The sequence below is a fragment of the Crinia signifera genome, chromosome 6 (genome assembly GCF_055691185.1).
Source record: "Crinia signifera chromosome 6, ASM5569118v1, whole genome shotgun sequence".
In the NCBI taxonomy this organism is placed as follows: domain Eukaryota; kingdom Metazoa; phylum Chordata; class Amphibia; order Anura; family Myobatrachidae; genus Crinia; species Crinia signifera.
The window spans coordinates 278,192,891-278,215,450 of NC_139222.1; the positions used below are offsets into that span (position 1 = coordinate 278,192,891).

General features: G+C 47.8%; 1 protein-coding gene and 1 long non-coding RNA gene across 3 annotated transcripts in view; one reads left to right on the forward strand and one right to left on the reverse strand.

The window, feature by feature from the left end:
- Positions 1-11,439, forward strand: part of C3AR1 (complement C3a receptor 1) — a 28,831-nt gene extending 17,392 nt beyond the window's left edge. For both annotated transcript variants that reach the window (XM_083149735.1, XM_083149736.1), the window contains exon 2: positions 9,114-11,439. In XM_083149735.1, coding sequence (XP_083005861.1) covers positions 9,123-10,199 — 1,077 coding nt within the window. In that variant the 5' untranslated portion in view covers positions 9,114-9,122 and the 3' untranslated portion in view covers positions 10,200-11,439. The remainder of the gene's footprint in view (positions 1-9,113) is intronic.
- LOC146009408 (uncharacterized) overlaps positions 1-22,560 on the reverse strand; it is a 40,457-nt gene that overhangs the window by 6,132 nt on the left and 11,765 nt on the right. The gene's annotated exons all lie outside the window — the stretch shown is intronic.

Consider the following 22,560-nt stretch of genomic DNA (forward strand, 5'->3'; position numbering starts at 1 on the left):
GTCACTCACCTGAATCAGACCCTCCACCGGCAATAGCGATTTTACCATAATGTAGCTTGAGCTCTTAGAGGACAGATTGTGGGCCAAATGCTGCATTCACCATCACAGCCCTCTTACAGGCTGGAACCGACAGACCTGCTCCCCTCCACCATGACTGTCCCTCGCTGTGCAGCCTCCAGCCCCCCGAGGATCGGCAGGCTCCAGCCCCATCCAGGACTAGGACTCCCCTCAGGACCAGCTACTTCTGCAGACTCCAGCCCTCCGAGGATCGGCTCCAGCTGCAGTCTTCAGCCCCCTCCCGAAACGGCTGCAGCAGCCCTCCCCCACCCAGAATCCGCTCCCGCTGCAGTCTCCAGTCCCCTCCAGGAGCGGCTCCTGTCGCGGCCTCGGGAGACCATCCAAGGACCGGCTCCTGCTGCAGTTTCCAGTCCCCTTCCCCCACAGGATCTACGTTGGCTTTCCTGTCCAACCAGTCCCTGGCTCTGCACGCTGTCTGGCACCTGCATTAGCGCAGGTGGTGTGTGGCTGACAGACTCTACAAGCACAAACAGTGCGCTTCTGTCAGCTGCGCACCACTGCCGAAACCCCAACCTGGCCTGTAGAGGATTCAGGGGATTGCCTTGGGCCCTGGTGCACTGCACTGGCCGCACCGGAAGTAGTTCCGCCCCTGCAAGGGGCACTCATACTGTATGTCATTATATGTATAGGGGCACTACAACTTTGTGGCATAACAGGAATAAGGAGCACTATTGTGTGACATATTGTGAATTAGGGGCACTACTATGTGCACTGTCCGTTTATGAAGATTGGGCGCACATTTGCAGTTAGCAGTTGGGCTGCGAATAACCTAGCACAGCTCCTGCGTGGTTAGTTTAATTTCAAGCTTATATAATTCCTCACCTTATATTTTATCAGCCAGGTGAGTTACACTTCTAAGCTTTGCTTAGCTTGAATCATACCAATTATTGGAAGATATTAATTAAGGCCATCAGTCTTTAATTCCACAGTCACATGACAAAGACATATTTAGATGAATTGTGTGGGCGGAATTATCATTGAGGAGTGTCCCTGGTCCTGCTTTATGGTCGAAGGTTTCAGCGGACGACTATGCACCAATTTATTTGAATAGCTGGTAATTATCATCTCATTAGCACGGATTTTACATTTTATTGTAAAGTATTACAATTAGAGCACAGTACATTTGGAAAAGGTTGTGGTTTACTTGGTTACATTAAAGTATTAAACTAAATAAGCTTTATACGTAGGTGATATATCAGGATGAATAATACATTCTAATTATAGGAGAGGTGTCACACTGCTGACACTTTCTTGTCATTTTCAGCAAAAAACGCACCTTGGAGGAAAGTCACAAATATATCTAAGAATAGATTTGTATATACGGATGTGGGGAAAGGCTGACACTTATAATGTGAATGCAACACACACAGACACAGCTCAACTGGCCACCTGGCATACAGTACCTCCCGACCAGTGGCGTATTTATAAAGGGATTAATGTGTGCAGAGTCCCAGGGAGGCCCACACCGCACACACTTTTTTATACTTACCCTTCCGCAGTTCTGCAATAAATTAAGCAGAGCTGCTGGAATCGGCACCATTTTTTAAGGTCTTCGCATGCGTAATAGAGTCTGAGCCCTCTAGTGCTTGACATGGCACTGCAGCTGGGAGAGAGGAGGGGGCCTGAATGGAGGGGCTGCAAATGCGCTTCTGAAGGCAAACTTGTATTTAGGACAAGTCAGACCCGATTTCCCTTGAGCTCTCCCAGCAGCTTCCCGGGAGAACTTGCTTACAATTTGGAACTTGATGTGCCATTGTTACATGCGATAAATCTAAGGCGCCTAGTGAATTATGCTGCTTGGCCTATACCTTTGCTTAACTCTTAAGCCTAGAAATAACTCACACCGAAACCTTATACTAAAAATAAGACACGGACACCAAGTGCGTAAGTTTAAAGGTCATGGAAATATTTATTATAAGTGGTATGACCCTATTTGTTAAGGGATGGCAAAGAAAGCACTTGAGACCAGCACCCCCGCGCGGAGGCCACTCATGGCAGCGACCGTGTCGATCCAATTCGCTAACATCACTCAAATGTGGGTACAGCCTGCGCTGTGACGGGTATGCCACACCCCTCCTATGGCCTGACGAGGACACCTCCAGGAAGTGCCCAACGCCCCACCGCGTTGAGTCGGGACTCGCCCGCCATCCTGGCAGGGGGTGGGCCAATACCTCACAGAGACCACCTGACACCCCACCTGAGTGCTGGTCGAGAGCGCCTTCTCGGACTGACCCCTGCTGCTGGAACCGACCTGGGCCAAGGGGGTTGGAACCATGTTCCCACTGGATGTGGACGGTCCCGCGGGGACGACGGGCCGTTTGGGGGCCGAAACTGCTATTGAAACCCTCCGTGAAGAGCGGCTTGATCCCGCCACCGATCCTCCACTGTAGTCATGTCTGCTAAAACAGGGAGAACATTAACACTGGACCTCGAAACAGTAGATCCCTCATCATCCTCCCTAGCACGACCACTAGTTGTGGGAGGGGCTGTGGGGACCTATATTGTCTGGGTATGATAGGCAGCCCGCTGCTCCTGCTGTGAAGGGTAACCGCTCGGTGGGTATGCCTGCTGCTGGGTGGGTGCCCAGTGGCCGCACTGTTGTGTGGGATACCCCGTGAAACCCTGCCCAGGATGCAGTGCAAAATGCCCGCCCGACTGCGCAAAATACGGGAATGTCGAGCCGTGGCCCCCAGATGCTTGGGCCCCCCACTGTTGTGGGGCTGGGGGAACCGGGAAACAGGGAACCTGTGGCCCCATTAAAGCCCAGGTGGATTGGGCCTGTGGTGGGGGTTGGTGCTGCATAAATGACTGCAGGCCCGCTCCCATAGGGGGAGCAGGGAAACCTGAGCCTGCAGGCTGGTGCCACTGGCCGGAGAAATGCTGGGGCCGTGATGCCAAGGGGAATGCCGCCCGGCTGTGGCCGTGATCGGAGGGGAAACCCTAAGAGGGTGCATATGAAGGGGCCACCCTCCGACCGTCCCGAGAAGGCCCAGTGCCAGCATCCATGCTGGCAGACAGCAGGTGCCTGACCTCTGGGTGTAAGGCAGGGCCTATGCCCGGATGTCCTGTGAATATGGGAGGCCCTAATGATGTGGATGTCCCCACACTAGGCCCCCCCGTGATCACCTGCAGGGGGCTGCCCCTGCAATCCCCCTCCGGGAAACCAGCAATGGATGCCCGCCCACCCGATGCGTGCGCAGGGGTGCTATGGGCAACCACCGGGCTGGGAAGGTTAGGGGAGCCGGCATCCCTCAGCAAGGTGCCCGGCGTGGACCGGGGAAAAGGGGAGGTGGATGCTGGGTCCGGCGTCACTGCGCGCGCATCCGCGCGCTGCAGTGATTCACCTGGCATCCCCCCGTCAGCTGGTGCGCTGCTGCACACAGCAGGGACCTGGGACGCTGGGGGCGTATCCACCGGCGCATATGCGGCGTCTGTAACCGGGGGGTCAGCGGGGCTGCGTGACGCAGACGCCTCATGCGTGCCGGCGTCAGCGCTGCCCGCTGCAGCCGTGGAGTAACTAGGCCTAACAGGCACACTACCTCCGCCGCGCCCCGCCACATGCGCTAACGGGCGAGAAGCCTCCTCAAGCCAGCAACTTGCCTATATATACCCCTCTTCTAAGCTCACTCCCACCTGCTACCTGATAGGCAGATCTAGCTGCCACTCACCTGTGATTTCCTTTTGGCCTCTACCCTATCTTTCAATAGCTTTATTTACAATCACAAATTCACAGGCTCTTAGATGCACTTGGGCCTATCTTAACATTAGCATCTATGATGGGAATCGCCCATAGACACCCAGGTTAAACTTTAACATGCGAGTCCTATGCAGCCGCGACTAGCCAATCAGCAGCGGAGCTCCCCTGGAGCCTGCTGCTGATTGGCTGGAGGAGGACCCAGTGTCTGATGTCACCGGCAAATCCTCCAGTTCGGGGGAGGAGCCCCAAGTGTAAACAAACACTTGGGGCTTCTCCAGTTCATTCGTACTTTTCTTTTTATATACTACTGGATGCCTAAATGGACACGATCTACGCCGGATTGGTTGGTTAGTATAATTTATTTCCATGGGTACCCTATTGGATTCTACGTGGACAAGGGGACTGGCTTACGGTGGAATCCATAGGTAAATACAGTATGTATGAACTAGGTGATTCATCGTGCCCTATGGGCACTCTTCACACCGGCGTAAGGGACTCCGCCCCCTTAACTTGTGAATGTTTTTATTGTGTGAAATATGGGTTGTGGAGTATGGGCGGGTGGGAAAATAGTGTGGGTGCGGGAGGGGTGGGTGTGATGTGGTGATTTTTCAAGGGGGAGGTGGGAGTGGAGGAGTGGGGGGTGCGGTGTTGTGGTGGGTTGGTGGGTGTGGCAGTGGTGTGGGCGGTGAGGGTTTGGTGTGAGGATGCCGTGGGTGGGGGTGGTTGAAACATATGGCATTATGTGAGGCAGCTAGCCCCCCCCCCCCCCCCCCCCCCAAAAAAAAAATTAGAGAGAGGCACTGAATCTGTCAGATCCGCTGTGCAGTGCTTCCTGCTGACAGTTGCCTGGCCAGCGCTACAGAGCTTTGATGGACAGCCGAACACAGTGCTGTCAGCAAGAAGCGCTGCACTGAGGATCCGACAGATTGGAACGGGAGAGAGTGTGAGACTTTTTCTGTGTGTGTGTTTTCTTTTAACATTCTTTTTACAGGTGGTCTACAAGTCCCAGCGGGCCCATTAATGCCCCGCATGCTGGGACTTGTGGTTCTCCAAGTCCCAGCCTGCGGGGGAGGTCTGCTGGTACTTGTAGTCCTCCTGTATAAATGAATGTTAGGATTGAAAGATTTACCGTATTTGCCGGCGTATAAGACGACTGGGCGTATAAGACGACCCCCCAACATTTCCACTCAAAATGTAGAGTTTGTTATATACTCGCCATATAAGACTACCCCCTCTTCCGCACACCTCCCTGTCACTAGCAGCTGTCTGGTCCCTTGAGTGGTGGGTTTTGCTGGGGCAGGACAAACCTATCAGGGCAGGTTTGTCCTGCCCCAGCATAACCCACCACATAAAGTTTTAATACCCCCTCATCTGCAGCTTCCCTGCAGTGATGCCGCTGTCCTCATTAAAGGGTACCTCGGTATTCATTAAAGGGTACCTCTCCTCGCCCCCCCCCTTCTTATGCATACGTACCGTACCTTAATAATAAGAGATAGAAGTACGGTATTTGTCTGCATCAGTGATTTCTTCAGCCTAACGGCCTGTCAGATTGCGCATTTGATGTCGGCGGCAGGCTCGGGTGTTTTCGGCGGGACTCGGGGGGACTCGGGAGCGCTCAGGCACACGAGTCCCCCCGAGCCCCACCGAAAACACCCGAGCCTGCCGCCGACATCAAATGCGTAATCTGACAGGCCGTTAGGCTGAAGAAAACACTGATGCAGACAAATACCGTACTTCTATCTCTTATTATTAAGGTACGGTACGTATGCATAAGAAGGGGGGGGGGGCGAGGAGAGGTACCCTTTAGTGAATATATGCCATACCCGGCGTATAAGACGACCCCCCACTAGAGGGAAAATTTTTATGGGCTAAAAAGTCGTCTTATACGCCGGAATATACGGTAACCCCATCAGGCCCGCGTCCACTGGCCAGGGACGCCAGTGACAGCCCCGGGCTTCAGCCCTGGACGGGTGAAGCCTGGGGGGGGGACCCTTTATGGGGGGGTCCCCACTCCTCCAGGTACCCCGTCCAAGGCTGACCAGCCACGGTGCTCATGGTACGGCCGGGGGACCTTATGTAAAAAGTGTCCCCCGGCTGTGGCATGACACTGCGGGCTGTTGGAGCCCGGTGCTGGTTTCAAAATACGGGGGACCCCCAGATTTTTTGTCCCCCGTATTTTTGGAACCAGGACCGGTCCAATAGTCCAGGGGCTGGTTTCAGAAATACGGGGGACCCCTACGCTTTTTGTCCCCCGTATTTTTGGAACCAGGTCCGGCTCAATGAGCCCGGGGCTGGTTATGCTCAGGAGGGGGGACCCCACGTAATTTTTTTCGTAAAAAAAAAAAAACATTTTTTACCACAGAACCATGCACAGATCTCAATGATCTGTGCAGGGTTCTGGCCAACTCACATATCAGAACCTGGACTGATTTTTTGCCGAATTTAAGACACATTTCCCAAATTCGCATCTCATTAAATATGCGATTTGTATACTTTTCAATGGGAAAACATCTGGATGCGAGTTCCGTCGCGAGTTAAAATCGCACTTTGTAAAAGTGCGATTTCGCGGCAAAATCTGCGATTTTTGCCTTTTTTGCATCTCATTAAATATGCGAAAATCGGATTTCGGCCGTTTTTTGCGCAAATTTTGCCAAAAAACACAAATCTCATCCCATAGAATGTCACCCCATAGTGTCTGCCTGATGGGAGGGTTTCCCATTTAGGTCTTTCGCAGTTGAGTTCTTGGGAACTGGGGCAATACTTGTGCCTTTGAAGCAGGAGGAGACCTTACACATTTCCAGTGAGGTGGGAAGAGCTGTGTGGCATAGGACTTTAGGGCAGATGGAGACACTCTGGGCGGTATTCAATGAGGCTGATTTGCCAGGTTTTTATGGCGATTTTGTGCTGTAAGGTGAATTTCTGACTAAAATGGTGAATCACCCTATTCAATGACCAGATGGCGAATACATTTCAAGGTTTTTTTCGCCATGATTCACCGAGTAGCAATCGCTATCTTTTTATGGTGAAGTGGAAGGTGAACTTTTAAAATAAAGTGTTTTGTTTTTTTACAATTGGTGTCAAAAAATCAGGAATTTTATTCTGAGGAGGAAAATGCTATTTTTATTCATGTGCTGTAAGCACATGAATATATATTTAATAAAAAAAAAATATATATATATATTTTTTACACAGACCAGCCAGCAGGGGGCCGGGAGCCGAGCCGCTCATTAGATATTCATATATTCACTTCACCCGATCATTACATATTCATGATCGGGTGTAGTGAATATACCCGGTCCCCTGCTGGCACCCCCGGGGGGCAGCCTATGCTGCCTGGCACCCGGGGAGCCCACCTCCTCCCCACAAACGTTCTGGGGCAGGCAGGGAGTCTTCCATCTCCCTGCCTGCCACTGTCCTCAGGCTCCCTGCGGCGTCCGCCACAGGAGCTCCAATTCGCCAGTCAGGGGCAGCGAGCCCCTGACTCGTTGAATACCGGAGCCGGCGAGGCTCCGGAACGCAGCGAGCAGTGGTGAATGTGCAGCGAATCCTAAACAGGATTCGCTGCACGCCGCCGGTATTCACATTGAATACCGCCCTCTGTCTGGGCCTGCAGCTTTCCTAGGTTTAACCCTCATGAACATACCTTCTACCTCTGTTTGGTCTACTCAAAGAGCCTGAGGGTGGCGGTTCTGGAAGGGAGGTGGGCATGCAGCTTTGCACTGGTTTGGAGTAGAGCCGATGCAGGTGGGTCCCTTCTCAAGCCTGCAGTAGAATTTGTTCAGCTCGTCCACTAGTTTCTGGTGCGTGGCGGTGGGGGTTCAAGAGATCTTGTAGCTTGTTATGGCTTGCATGCCTCTGCACAGTGACGAGTGGTCATTGGTTGAGAGGTTGTTCGCCAGCTTGTCTGAGAAACTTTTTTTTCCCCTGCTTGATCTCCCGTGTTAGGGAGCTTCTGGCCTGTTTGTACAGGGCCAATTCTCCACTGCGGTAAGCTTCTTCCTTATAATGAGCCCAGGGCTGATTATAGCCGGGCGTCGGGACCCCACATTGTTTTTTTTTTTTATTTATTTTTTCTCTTTTTTTACACAGGGCAGCATTGCACTGATCTGGCTGATCCGTAAATAGGGCCGTCAAATCCGAACGTCTACTAATGGCTAAAACATCGGAAGATATGAATGAGGAGAATATAGCAGCTTTGAAAATTTGCTGTATTCTCTGTTCATATTTATGAATAAGGCCGATACCATTTGTACCCGTTTGTATGGGGATCAGCCATATACGGCCATTCTAAGTAAATTTCCCCCAAGGTGTTAAGATTAAAAACACCCCAGACCCATATAAAAAAATGGGTACTTGTCTAGTTTCACGGCGGCAGCTCTACGCTATGTTTTCAACGTAGCCTAAGCTACACTGGGAGCATGGGGAGCAGGGTGGTGGATGCTTTGTTTTATACTTAACGTCCTCCGGTCGGCAATCCCTGTGGGTGACGGTCACTCCCTGGTGGCAGCTTTCAGTCCCCCTCTTCAGGCAGTCACTCCCTGGCGCCAGAAATCTACGTAATTCAGTGTATTGCCGATGGGGGAGCATCACATGGTTTCCCTGCTCCCCCCAGCGGCACTACGCTAATTGCGTACATTGTCCACTGCTAGTGCCGGAGGAGGGGGACTGAACGCTGCTGCCGGGGAGTGACTGCCGGAGGAGGGGGAATGAACGCTGCCCATCGGTGAACTTGATGGACGCAGTGGCTGGGCCGGAGGACGGTAAGTATAAAGCACAATACACACACACATTTCCCCCACTATCCACGTCATACCCCCAGTATCCACGTCGGCGTGGAGTTGACTTTATAAAGTTTGGCGAGCGCAGCGAGCCACCGAGCCCGAAGTGTGGCGAGTGCGGCGAGAGGGGATAGTGGGGATATGAACCATTGTGTCGTTTCAGGGCACCAGAAGCACTTACGTAGTTTACGTAGGCAGCATAATGCTGTATTGCTATTCTCAATACAGCACTACGTAAACTACGTAACTGCCACCATAAAACTAAACAAGTACCAAAAAATGCAGATAAATGAACCATTTGTAAACCATTTTTATAAAGAATATCAGCTGCTGTAAGAACAGAGCTCACGGTGCAGAAAACCATTTTCCCTTCACCCCATCTTACACACTTGGCCATACTCCAGTTGCCTTTGGCCATATCATTCTCTGCCCAAACAAGTCTTGGTCCATAGTCACTGAAACGTTTTTGCAGTGGACTGTTACGGGATATGTACCGGTAAATACGAATGATGGCAACAGGTCGCCTAAATAACCAGTAACTCTCTTCATTGTCTTTACAGGGAATCAGGATGTTCAATGCAAGCGATGTGAACAGTGACCACACTCTGCAGTCTCTCTGCAATACCTGCCCAGTACGTCTCCTCACCATACTGAGTATGGCTATCACCTTTCTGGTGGGTGTTCCTGGCAATATCCTTGTGCTATGGGTCACTGGCGTGAAGATGAAATGGACAGTGAACACAGTTTGGTTTTGGAACCTTGCACTGGCCGACTTAACCTGCTGCCTTAGTATCCCCTTCTCCATCGCACAGTACTTCTACTGGGAATGGCTGTATGGACCAGCGCTCTGCAAGATTTTACCTTCCATCATAATCCTTAATATGTTTGCCAGCATCTTCACCCTGGTGGCTATAAGCATTGACCGCTGCATTTTGGTTGTCCGGCCTGTGTGGGCACAGAATCACCGCAGCCTGAGGATGGCATGGTTGGTCTGCTTGGTCATTTGGATGCTGTCGTTCCTGATGTGCCTTCCCGTCTTCATTTACCGAGAGACCTTCTTAGACGATGACAACATCACTCTGTGCAGCTATGAGTACGGCCATGTAGACTTTGAAGATCCAGACAGTTACTACACTGACTACTCATTCATGAATTTGACCACAGATTACATCGTTGGGCCTTTGGAAGCTCATGATCCTACTCCAGTTCCTGAAGTCATTGTTGCTGTTACACGTATGATATTTGGATTTCTATTTCCTCTTTTGATCATCTCTGCCTGTTACATACGTCTGGCACTAAAAGTAAAACATTCCAGATTTGGGAAGGAAGGTAGAAAAACCACAAAGGTTGTATTTGCTATCATAGTGGCATTTTTTGTGACCTGGGCCCCCTACCACATCATTGGCATACTGCTACTGTACATTAAAGACACAGCAATGGAACATCTCAACGAACTCTCCCAGGCCTTGGCTTTCACCAACAGTTGTATCAACCCAATCTTATACGTCTTCATGGGCAAAGACTTCAAGAGCAAGCTGCGCCAATCCCTGCACAAGCTCATGGAGAGCGCGTTTAGTGAAGAGATGACAAAACCCACCGATTGCAGCAAGAGTAAAACCAGCAACCAAGAGAGTGTTACACTGTGACGGTATCAAGAGATTATCGGGGCTCTCGCATTAAGAGCAAGGATATATATAGAGGTATACAGGACACATGTACTCATGTAGGCAAGTCTGGGATTTGGAACAATGTTTGTGGACATCTCAAATAGGCAACGTTCAAAACCTGGAAAGGTGGACATTTTCCCACCTAAGCTGAGCCTTCTGGGAAGGTGGGGTCATTTTTGGAAATGCGAAGTATCTCATAGTCTTCTCTTATCCCAAAACTTCTCTAATTTGTAGTCATCTTCTCAACCTCTAGCTGAACTTAAAACTTGGTATTCTATATGTTTTACCTGTGCTTTCATCCCATTAAAAAGGTAGTAGCGGTACTCTGGAAAACAAGGTGTCGATACTCACCTAAAGAAACCAGCTGAGGTGCAGGTAAGGAAACCTGAAGGCAAGAAGTGAGCCTGGCAGGGATGGTCAGAACATGAGGCAGCAGGTAGAGAGAATGGACAAAGTAGTCCTCCCCCTCCTTCCACTTTATCTCCAGTTTATCTCTTCACCATACTTAATACATCTGCCGCCCCACTGTATCTTAAGTTAAGACATTTATTTGAGTAATTTTTTTAATGGTTTCACTGGTTTACCCGTTTTACAAGAACTAGTTACAAGAATTAAAAATTATACCAAAAACATAAAGGTGCAGGTACGACGTACTGTTGAGTTTCATCAGTAAAGAAGATAACGTTGTAATACACCATTTCCAGCCTATCCAAGAATGGCAAAATCGCAACATCCGAATGTACCTTTACTTTGTTATATACATTTAGCATTCTAAGTGAGTATTGATATATGTGCCATCATCCAGATCCTTGGATAAAGTGGACTCCAAGTTATTTCATCACCCCCTAGAGGGACGGGCTAGTCCATGCCTTCAACATCACAGCGCTACCGCTTGACTTTCAATGGATATTACAGCGATTCCACCAACCAGGAGTGGGGAATATTACTCGCTAAATATCACACCAGCATTTTGAGCATTGCTTTGAAGTTCGAACTGTACAAAGGGCATCCATAGGTTCTTGCACTCTGTACTTCAGCTGTTCATGCCGTATTCCATCATATACCATATCATGCTGTTATAAATTGTGATTTAAAAAAAAATTATTATTATATAATTAAAATTGTGAAGACTATTCCATCTGATACATTTATATATCGCCCCTAGGGGGTTTTCTTGTGTAATTTTTTTACAGGAGTTATTACCCTGTTTACAGCAGCAGCTATTGAGTAAAGCAACAAACCTTTAAGAAGTGCCCTACCCCCTTCCCCTTCTTAGAGTTTTTTCTTCAGATCTGGGGGCAGCTACTGGGGGCATCGGGGCAGCTGCAGGAGGCGGCAGAGGGCAGCGGAGGGATCTGTCTAAACAGGGCGCGTGAGCCCCCTTCCAATGGATGGCAGCGGCTGGTGGTGGCCGATTTGATTGATGGGAGCTGCTCCATCTGTATATTCCCAGGCTACTTCTGATCAGCAGCCAACAGCCGCGGAGTAGGGTCATCGGTCCACAGGGGCAAACGCAGGATTTTCAGAAGGGGGTTTCCAGAGGTGCGGAGCAAAGTACAGAGATGGACACTTAGGTGACCCAGTGTATGTTTTGATGTCCCGCGGGTGGTAGGGGGTATTATATCAACCGCTCAGTATGTAGGGCCTGGATCAGTAATTTCCACTAATTACCCCTTTACTGCACAGATGGTGGGAGAAGGGGGCATTGGGCTGAATGAAGGGCCCCTGATACATAACTTCCAGTGTGGTAGAGGATGTTTAATATGCAGAGGAGGGGTGTATAGTGGAATGGGCTTATTATTCATAATTTTCTGGTGGGAGGACAACTTGCTAGACTGCAGATATCTCCAGTTCCCGGAAATAGATTTCTTAGATTTTAATGGAATTAAAAACTAGAGAATGCCACTTACCAAATGGTATTGGGGACTAGGGGATCAGAGTTCAGGAGGCAGAGCCATCTGCCAAGGAGTATATAAAACTACATACCAGGTGTGTGGAGCTGGAGCAGTAACCAGCTGCTTGAAGGCTGATATCTCTGGTTCTGGGAACAGTAGAGACAAGCTTCTAGTGTCCTTCAAAGGGGGAGAGCCACAGATTTTGGAATATATCCTCAGAAAAACTCTACGTCAGACACAACCTGAAATATCTGACTGGGAACAGCAATTAACAGGCTTGGATGGGGACCACTGCTTTGAAGTCAGATATCTCTGGTTCCCAAGGTCCGATTTTAAAAATTCTTGTACTCTTGGAAAGAGGAGACCCTCAGCTTTCAGACAATGGCCCTTAGATTCCTGGGGGGGTTTCTGGGTACTCGGAAACCCCCCCTGCGTGCGCTACTGGTCCAGTTTGGGGATAACACTATGATTGATCCAGAATTGGTCCCTTAACACGCCCCTGCCCAGTTTGATTTAAATACTACACAGCAGCGCACTCCTGGGGTTGGTAACGTATTTGTTTTCGTGAAATCTTGTACTGAGAAATGCTGATATATATTTTATATATATATATATATATATATATATATATATTACTTGATATAGGATATTTTACAGATAGATTTGAGCGCAGGCATAAGGTTCTGTTGATGGATAGATATACATACAGCTGCTGCTATCTGCTGTTGATGAAAGATAAGTCACGAGATTTGTACTTTGCCGAGAACTGAATTGTCAGGAAGCTTATTATATTGCAGAAGCAAATGAGAGATAAGGACGAAAATAACTTGTATAAGAAAAGAGAACAAGTGTTACTCAATCTGTAGAGTTTTTAGAAATTACTAAGAATAGCTGCCTACCCTCCTGAGCGTGATGACATTAAGCCCCGCTCCTGGAAGGTAAATTACCCGATTTGTCGATCTCCGCGGAGGGGGCGTGGCTAGCATGGCATTATTATAACACTTTAGCCCCGCCCCCTCGTCGGAGATCGGCAGATAGGGTTATTTAAATGCCGCGGTCAGGAAGAGGAAGCCACAATCAGGGGGCAGAGCGGGGCTCCCCCAGATTCCAGGAGGGTTACCCACCTTTCCAGGGGGACAGGAGAGGGACACAATTTCTGGGTAGTTAGGCAACCCTGCACTAGACAGGCACCTAGGTTGCCTTGTGGAAAATCCACTTCTGCTTCTAGGTGTCACCTTTACAATCTCCCTGATATGCCTTATGGAAAGAAGGCAGGTATGCTTTACTGTGGGCGCTAGGGTCAACCACTATTGGTCGAAAGGCAAAAGCTCGACCCAATGACTGCATCCCATATGCTTTATAGTGAAAAAAAAAAAACACAACTCTGGGGTAAATTTACTAAAGCTGAGAACACATTTAGCCATTCCTGTGGGAGAACGATACTAAGTGTACACACTGTCCGATATCATTTATGATATCGGTCAGTGACACAACCCCCCACCCCCCTGCTCCGTACATGCAGTAGCTGATGATATTGTCACATTGGGCCCAATGCTACTAAAGGCGTTTACTGAAGTATCCAGTGAAGAGCATTTTTCTCCCCAGTCTCTAGAAGCACACATCACAGTAATTCATAAGACAGGAAAGGACCCCTCCCTATGCTCCAGTTATAGGCCGATATCCCTATTGAATGTTGATCCTAAATTGTATTCCAAACGTATTGCTAACAGATTGAAGGTGTTGATGCCCCAGCTGATACATGGGGACCAAGTCAAACTTGCCTACTTTTGAAAACTAGTTTCAGGGAGATTATAGTTGGTAGTAGAAATTTGCACAGCGCCCCATTGAGGGGGGCGTGTCATGCTCCAATTAAAGGGCATGTCTAGTCCCATATATGGAGAGATTGTGAAAAGAGATTGTGAACGTGGCCCCTAGAAGCGTGGGTGTGTACTGCTACATCTGAGAGGTGGGAATTGGTGCTGATGATTCAATGTGAACATATCTATCTCTGATTCCTTTTGTCCCCAAAAAATGTAACAGCGTAATGTGGGCTAGGTAAAATGAGGGAGATTGTTAGACCAATGAGGGAGAAAGGGAGATTGCTGCTATTTCAGGGAGTCTCCTGCAGAATGCACGAGATAATACAACAAAACAGTTTAATTTGACGTGCTTCTATAAAGAACGTCCCAACGATCCTCCTGTCTACAGATGCGGAAAAAGCATTTGACAGAGTGAACTGGATATTTATGAGATCAACACTGGAGCATAATGGGACTGGGTCCAAAGGCGTTGCATAGGATTTTGTCCCTGTATAGGTTGCCGTCAGCAAGAGTTAAGATAAATGGCACTGTCAGGGTCACTGGGAATTGGCAACGGCACGAGACAGGGGTGCCCTTTGTCTCCTCTTATTTTTGTACTGTGTATATAGGCCCTTGCTCTTGCTATAAGAGATAATAAAAATATCTCCGGAATACGAATAGGAGAAGCTGAATATAAACTGGCACTATTGGCAGACGACCTTTGTGTTTCCACTACTTACCCTACTACTTCACTTCCACATTTAATGAATGAGTTTACAAGATTTGGCGAACTTTCAAATTTTAAAATACATTTTTCAAAATCACTTGCACTAAATATTTCAGCACCACATGAAGTAACAGTAAAACTAAAATTAGCATTTCCATTTATTTGGAGCCCTTCATATCTCATGTATTTAGGTGTAAAGATTACAAAAAAATGTAAACGATCTTTTTTCTACTTTTTTCTACTAATTTCACTCCACTACTTTCTTCACTTAGATCGGAACTTTCCAGATGGAACATGAAACAACGGTACTCTTTACCTAGAAGGGCGCCCATCGCGGGCATCGCATGTACATCGCATGCCATTATAATGGCATGCGATGCGACCGATGCGATGCCCGCGATTTTACATAGGGAACAATGTTAAATGTCCCAATTGACCCAATTTTACATAGGGAACAATGTTAAATGGCCCACAGAGGCCAAATAGGCACCCTGAAGTGTGAAATGGCCCCCCCAATTGTTAACGCCACCCCACGATCAACGTGAACCCGAAGCGTGGCGAGCGCAGGGGTACGCGTCCTCCGACCTTTTCATACCTCCACTATCCACGTCGGCGTGGAGCTGAGAATAGAAAGTGTGGCGAGCGCAGCGAGCCCTTCATATCTCATGTATTTAGGTGTAAAGATTACAAAAAAATGTAAACGATCTTTTTTCTACTAATTTCACTCCACTACTTTCTTCACTTAGATCGGAACTTTCCAGATGGAACATGAAACAACGGTACTCTTTACCTAGAAGGGCGCCCATCGCGGGCATCGCATGTACATCGCATGCCATTATAATGGCATGCGATGCGACCGATGCGATGCCCGCGATTTTACATAGGGAACAATGTTAAATGTCCCAATTGACCCAATTTTACATAGGGAACAATGTTAAATGGCCCACAGAGGCCAAATAGGCACCCTGAAGTGTGAAATGGCCCCCCCAATTGTTAACGCCACCCCACGATCAACGTGAACCCGAAGCGTGGCGAGCGCAGGGGTACGCGTCCTCCGACCTTTTCATACCTCCACTATCCACGTCGGCGTGGAGCTGAGAATAGAAAGTGTGGCGAGCGCAGCGAGCCACCGAGCCTGAAGCGTGGCGAGGGGACGCGGACATCTGTGAAGCCCGCGAGGGGACGCGGATACCTGTGAAGGTATCCGCGTCCCCTCGCCACGCTTCGGGCTCGCCACACTTTCTATTCTCAGCTCCACGCCGACGTGGATAGTGGGGGTATGAAAAGGTCGTAGGACGCGTACCGCCGCCCCTCGCGGCCTGGCTCGCTGCGCTCGCCGCGCTTCGGGTTCACGTTGATCGTGGGGTGGCGTTAACAATTGGGGGGGCCATTTCACACTTCAGGGTGCCTATTTGGCTTCTGTGGGCCATTTAACATTGTTCCCTATGTAAAATCGGGTCAATTGGGACATTTAACATTGTTCCCTATGGGAAATCGCGGTAATCGTGTCGGTCGCATCGCATGCGATTTTTTGGTCGCATGCGATGCGACCAACGCGATTTTTTACCTTGCGATGCCCAAGATCAAAATCGTGGGCGCCCTTCTAGGTAAAGAGTACCGAAACAACTCCTGGATAGGAAGGATAAATGTACTTAAAATGAACACTCTGCCCAAATGTCTATATCTATTTCAGACGTTACCAATACAGATCATGGAATGTTGGTTTAAATCACTTGATTCATTAATTAGGCAATTTATATGGGGCAAAAAATACCAGAGAATTAAGCTTTCGTCTATAGTCAAGTCCAGAAGAGATGGGAGGTCTTCGGCTTCCAAAGTTTAACCCCTTCCCGACATTTGACGTACATTTACGTCATGGTCGGGAAGCACTTCCCGACACATGGCGTAAATGTACGTCATGGATTTAAACTGTCACCGCGTCTATAGACGCGGTGACAGTTTCAACATGTCTGCTGTCCCTGACAGCAGACATGTCCGTGCATGCCCAGGGGGGGCTGCGATGCCGCCCCCCCGTCGGCGATCGCTGTGATTGGCTGTTCAGTGTGAACAGCCATTCACAGCGTTTTCCTGTGTCACCGGCGAATAACGTTCGCCGGTGACACGGGATCGGAGGTGATTGGTGCTGTAAAGTACAGCACCAATCACCGCGGGGTGTAAGGGTGACACTGGTGTCACCCCACCTCACCCCGCCCGCCCCCAAAGGCCGTGATTGGTCCGTCGGACCGACGGACCAATCACAGCCATGGAGGGGGGTTTAAACTAACGGTGACTGCACTGCAGACGCCATTCCGGTCTGGAATAGCGTGCAGTGCGGTCACCGTGCCCACCTGCCGCCATATACTGACCAGAACCTTGCTCCATACTTACCTGATCACTGCTTCATCACTGCTTGATCACTGCTTGATCTGTGCTTGTAGTGTGCTGGATGCTTCCTGGATCCTGTTGCTACTTGTGCCTTCCTGTGCTGTGAAATTGTGCTGCTGCAGTGTAATAGCTAGATAGAGAGATAGATAGAGAGAGATAGAGAGATAGAGAGAGATAGAGAGAGATAGAGAGAGAGATAGTGTCAGAGAGTGCTATATTTTGTGCTGCTGCAGTGTGATATAGTTATAGATAGAGAGAGAGAGATAGAGAGATAGAGAGAGATAGAGAGAGAGAGATAGATAGAGAGGCCTAGTGACAGAGTGCTATATTTTGTGCTGCTGCAGTGTGATAGTTATAGAGAGATAGAGAGATAGAGAGAGAGAGATAGAGAGAGATAGTGACAGATTGTGCTATATATTTTTTATATAACTGACTGCTGCCCCCTCCTTTTGTGCTGATCAGTATAAATTAACTGATCAGCAACTTTTTGGGGGCGCAGGTTTTTTTTTATATATAGATATACCTGTCAGTGCTGCTGCTGCAGTGTCATAGAGTGATAGATAGTGAGAGATAGAGAGATAGAGAGAGATAGTGACAGAGAGTGATAGAGAGTGCTAAATTTTGTGTCTGCTGCCCCCGCCTTTTGTGCTGATCACTATATCTGAGGTGATCAGCAACTTTTTTGGGGGTACAGAGGTTTTTTTTTTTTTATATATATATACCTGTCAGTTGCACTGTCAGTTGCACCAAAGGTTGTGCACCTGCTGCACCTCACTGGTAATCAGTGTCGCATCACTGATCACCTTTTTTTTTTTTTGTGAGTGCTGTGGGGTCTTTTTTTAATTTTTTTTTTACACACACTGTGATTTTGTGGGTGTCCTGTGGCCACTGTGCGCTGATCAGTGACGTACATCACTGATCAGCTTTTTCGGCACAGGGTTGATCTATTTTTTTTTTTTTTTTTGATCAAATTCCTGTTGCCTTTGAGCGCTGTTCAGTGACAGACGTTACTGACCAACATCTGTGCTCAATTTTTGGCGCAGGACCTTTTTTTTTTTTTTTTTTTAACCCCTTCAATTTTTTATTTTTAACCCCTTAATTTTTTTTTTTTTTTATTGGTATAAAGTATTTTTTTTTTTCTGCACTACATACACACTACACACTACATACCCCCCGGGTTGAAATAAAGTTTGTACCCCCCCCTACACTATACACGTGTTGAAACATTTCACTACCAGTAACACAAAAATAAAAATGGCATCCCAAATGTCCTCCCAAATGTCCTCCCAAATGTCCTCCCAGTCATCCAGGAGAATGTATTCAGTGGAGGAGGCATATGCCATGCTTGCCTCTGACTCTGACACAGCCAGTGATGCAAGCGGGGAATTTGAAGGATTCGTCTTAAGCTCCTCTTCCTCCTCTGGTGATGAGGGACCCCCTCAAAGACGCCCCCGTAGAGCAGCTGAGACCCCCCCCCCCAACAATTGATCTCGTATGGACCCCACCACCAGACAATTTTGAGCCCCAGGTTCCTGAGTTTTTGGCCATGCCAGGAATCCAATTTGATTCCACAGGTCTCAGAGAAATTGACTTTTTCAAATTATTTTTCTCTGATGATTTTATAAATTTAATGGTGGACCAAACTAATTTATATGCCCAGCAGTTTATTGCTTAAAACCCCACGTCATCATTTGCTAGGTGGACCCCTGTAGATGCAGTAGAGATGATGACGTTTTGGGGTCTGGTGTTTCATATGGGCATAGTAAAAAAGCCAGAAATTAGGCAATATTGGAGTACAGATGTTCTGTACAGTACTCCATTTTACCGTATGGCAGGGGTTCCCAATCTTTTTTGAATCACGGCACCCTATAGTATCAGAATTTTTTTTCACGGCACCCCATGGCCAAAAAAACAAACAAACAAAAAACCCAGAATGCATATTACATTAAGTAGATTGGGTTTATATGCGGTCCTAAGGGTCAGTTAAGTGGTAAAGGGCAGGATTTGCTTCTGTTTGTACATATGTTATGATTGTCAGCCACCAGCACTGGGTTTGCCCATAAATAATTCATTTGAATTGGTCCTGGACCACCAACCCGGGGCACCCCTGCAAGTGTCCCGAGGCACCCCAGGGAGCCACGGCACACAGTTTGGGAACCACTGCCGTATGGCCATGACCCGGACTCGATTTGAGACAATTCTTAAATTTATACATTACACCGATAATGCACAGTGCCCACCCAGAGATGATCCCACCTTTGACCGGCTATTCAAAGTCAGGCCGGTCATTGATCATTTCAGTGCCAAATTTGAAGAGGTGTACATCCCTGAAAAATTTATTTGTATCGACGAGTCCCTTATACATTTTAAAGGAAGGGTTAAATTCCGCCAGTACCTTCCCAGTAAGAGGGCAAGGTATGGCATAAAAATGTATAAACTGTGTGAAAGCACCTCAGGGTACACCCACAGGTTTAGGGTTTATGAAGGGAAGGATTCAAGAATTGAACCGCCAGAATGCCCCCCCTCCCTCGTAGGTGTTAGTGGGAAAATTGTCTGGGATTTAGTGCACCCCTTCCTGGATAAAGGTTATCACCTCTATGTGGATAACTTTTACACTAGCATCCCCCTGTTTAAGGCCCTTGGTTCAAGAGGTACAGCAGCTTGCGGTACTGTGCGCAAGAACCAAAGAGGCCTCCCAAAAACGCACATTGCCCAAGTAATGAGAAGGGGTGAAAGCAGGGGAATATGCAACGAAAATATGTTGTTGGTCAAATATAAGGACAAGAGGGATGTCCTTATACTGACAACAATTCACGGAGACAGTACCACCTCCGTCCCTGTACGAGGTACCAGTACCCACACCTCAAAACCTAATTGTATCCTGGATTACAATAGGTACATGGGCGGACTGGATCTTTCAGATCAGGTACTGAAGCCGTACAGTGCCCTGCGGAAAACAAAAATCTGGTACAAGAAGGTGGCCGTGTATATCATCCAGATGGCACTGTATAACGCTTACGTGCTATTCCGTTCTACCGGCCAGAGGGGGACATTTATGCACTTTCAAGAGGAAGTCATAAAGGGCCTAATATTTGGGAACCAGCAGGCAGAGGGCCCCAGTACTTCTAGTACTGGCCCCCGTATTGTACCAGGGCAGCATTTTCCTGATGAAATCCCCTCCACTGGAAAAAAGGGCAGGACACAAAAAAGGTGCAAAGTTTGCTATAAAAAGGGAATAAGAAAGCAAACTATTTTCCAGTGTGACACTTGCCCCGACAAACCCGGCCTATGTATAAAGGAGTGTTTTAAAATATACCACACATCTATGGAATATTAGGTTCATAATTTCACCGTGCTTCGGGGGTCTTGCTAATGCCACATAGCACCCACCATTCATTCCACCAGAATCTGAGCCGCAAAATCCAAAAATCACTCCTTCCCTTCTGAGTCCTGCCATGCACCCAACTGGTATTTTTTGGTCACATGTGAGGCATTGCCGTACTTGGGAGATATTGGGGCACAGATTTTGGGGTGCTTTTTCTCCTTCATTCCTTGTGAAAATGAAAAATTTTGAGCCAGAACTGCATTTTTGTGTAAAAAAATGTAATTTTTCATGTTCACTGCCCAGTTTTATCAAAATTGGTGAAACCCCTGGGGGTTTGAAATGTACACTATACCCCTAGATGAATTCCCTGAGGGGTGTAGTTTGCAAAATGGGGTCACTTGTGGGGGGGTTCCACTGTATTGGTGCTTTGGGGGTCTTGCTAATGCGACATAGCACCCACTATCATTCCACCAGAATTTGTGCTGCAAACTCCAAATATCACTCCTTCCCTTCTGAGTCCTGCCACTTTTTGGTCACACATGAGGCATTGCCGTACTCGGGAGAAATTGGGGCACAGATTTTGGGGTGCTTTGTCTCCTTCATTCCTTCTGAAAATGAAAAATTTTGAGCCAGAACTGCATTTTTGTGTAAAAAAATGTAATTTTTCATTTTCACTGCCCACTTGTATCAAAATTGGTGAAACCCCTGGGGGTTTGAAATGTACACTATACCCCTAGATGAATTACCTGAGGGGTGTACTTCGCAAAATGGGGTGACTTGTGGGGGGGTTCCACTGTATTGGTGCAACATAGCACCCACCATTCATTCCACCAAAATCTGTGCTGCAAAATCCAAAAATCACTCCTTCCCTTCTGAGTCCTGCCATGCACCCAACTGGTATTTTTTGTTCACATGTGAGGCATTGCCGTACTCGGGAGAAATTGGGGCACAGATTTTGGGGTGCTTTTTCTCCTTCATACCTTCTGAAAATGAAAAATTTTGAGCCAGAACTGCATTTTTGTGTAAAAAAATGTAATTTTTCATGTTCACTGCCCACTTGTATCAAAATTGGTGAAACCCCTGGGGGTTTGAAATGTACACTATACCCCTAGATGAATTCCCTGAGGGGTGTAGTTTGCAAAATGGGGTCACTTGTGGGGGGGTTCCACTGTATTGGTGCTTTGGGGGTCTTGCTAATGCGACATAGCACCCACCAAAATTCCACCAGAATCTGAGCTGCAAAATCCAAAAATCACTCCTTCCCTTCTGAGTCCTGCCATGCACCCAACTGGTATTTTTTGGTCACATGTGAGGCATTGCCGTACTCGGGAGATATTGGGGCACAGATTTTGGGGTGCTTTGTCTCCTTCATTCCTTCTGAAAATGAAAAATTTTGAGCCAGAACTGCATTTTTGTGTAAAAAAATGTAATTTTTCATGTTCACTGCCCACTTGTATCAAAATTGGTGAAACCCCTGGGGGTTTGAAATGTACACTATACCCCTAGATGAATTCCCTGAGGGGTGTAGTTTGCAAAATGGGGTCACTTGTGGGGGGGTTCCACTGTATTGGTGCTTTGGGGGTCTTGCTAATGCGACATAGCACCCACCAAAATTCCACCAGAATCTGAGCTGCAAAATCCAAAAATCACTCCTTCCCTTCTGAGTCCTGCCATGCACCCAACTGGTATTTTTTGGTCACATGTGAGGCATTGCCGTACTCGGGAGAAATTGGGGCACAGATTTTGGGGTGCTTTGTCTCCTTCATTCCTTCTGAAAATGAAAAATTTTGAGCCAGAACTGCATTTTTGTGTAAAAAAATGTAATTTTTCATTTTCACTGCCCACTTGTATCAAAATTGGTGAAACCCCTGGGGGTTTGAAATGTACACTATACCCCTAGATGAATTCCCTGAGGGGTGTACTTCGCAAAATGGGGTGACTTGTGGGGGGGTTCCACTGTATTGCTGCAACATAGCACCCACCATTCATTCCACCAAAATCTGTGCTGCAAAATCCAAAAATCACTCCTTCCCTTCTGAGTCCTGCCATGCACCCAACTGGTATTTTTTGTTCACATGTGAGGCATTGCCGTACTCGGGAGAAATTGGGGCACAGATTTTGGGGTGCTTTTTCTCCTTCATACCTTCTGAAAATGAAAAATTTTGAGCCAGAACTGCATTTTTGTGTAAAAAAATGTAATTTTTCATGT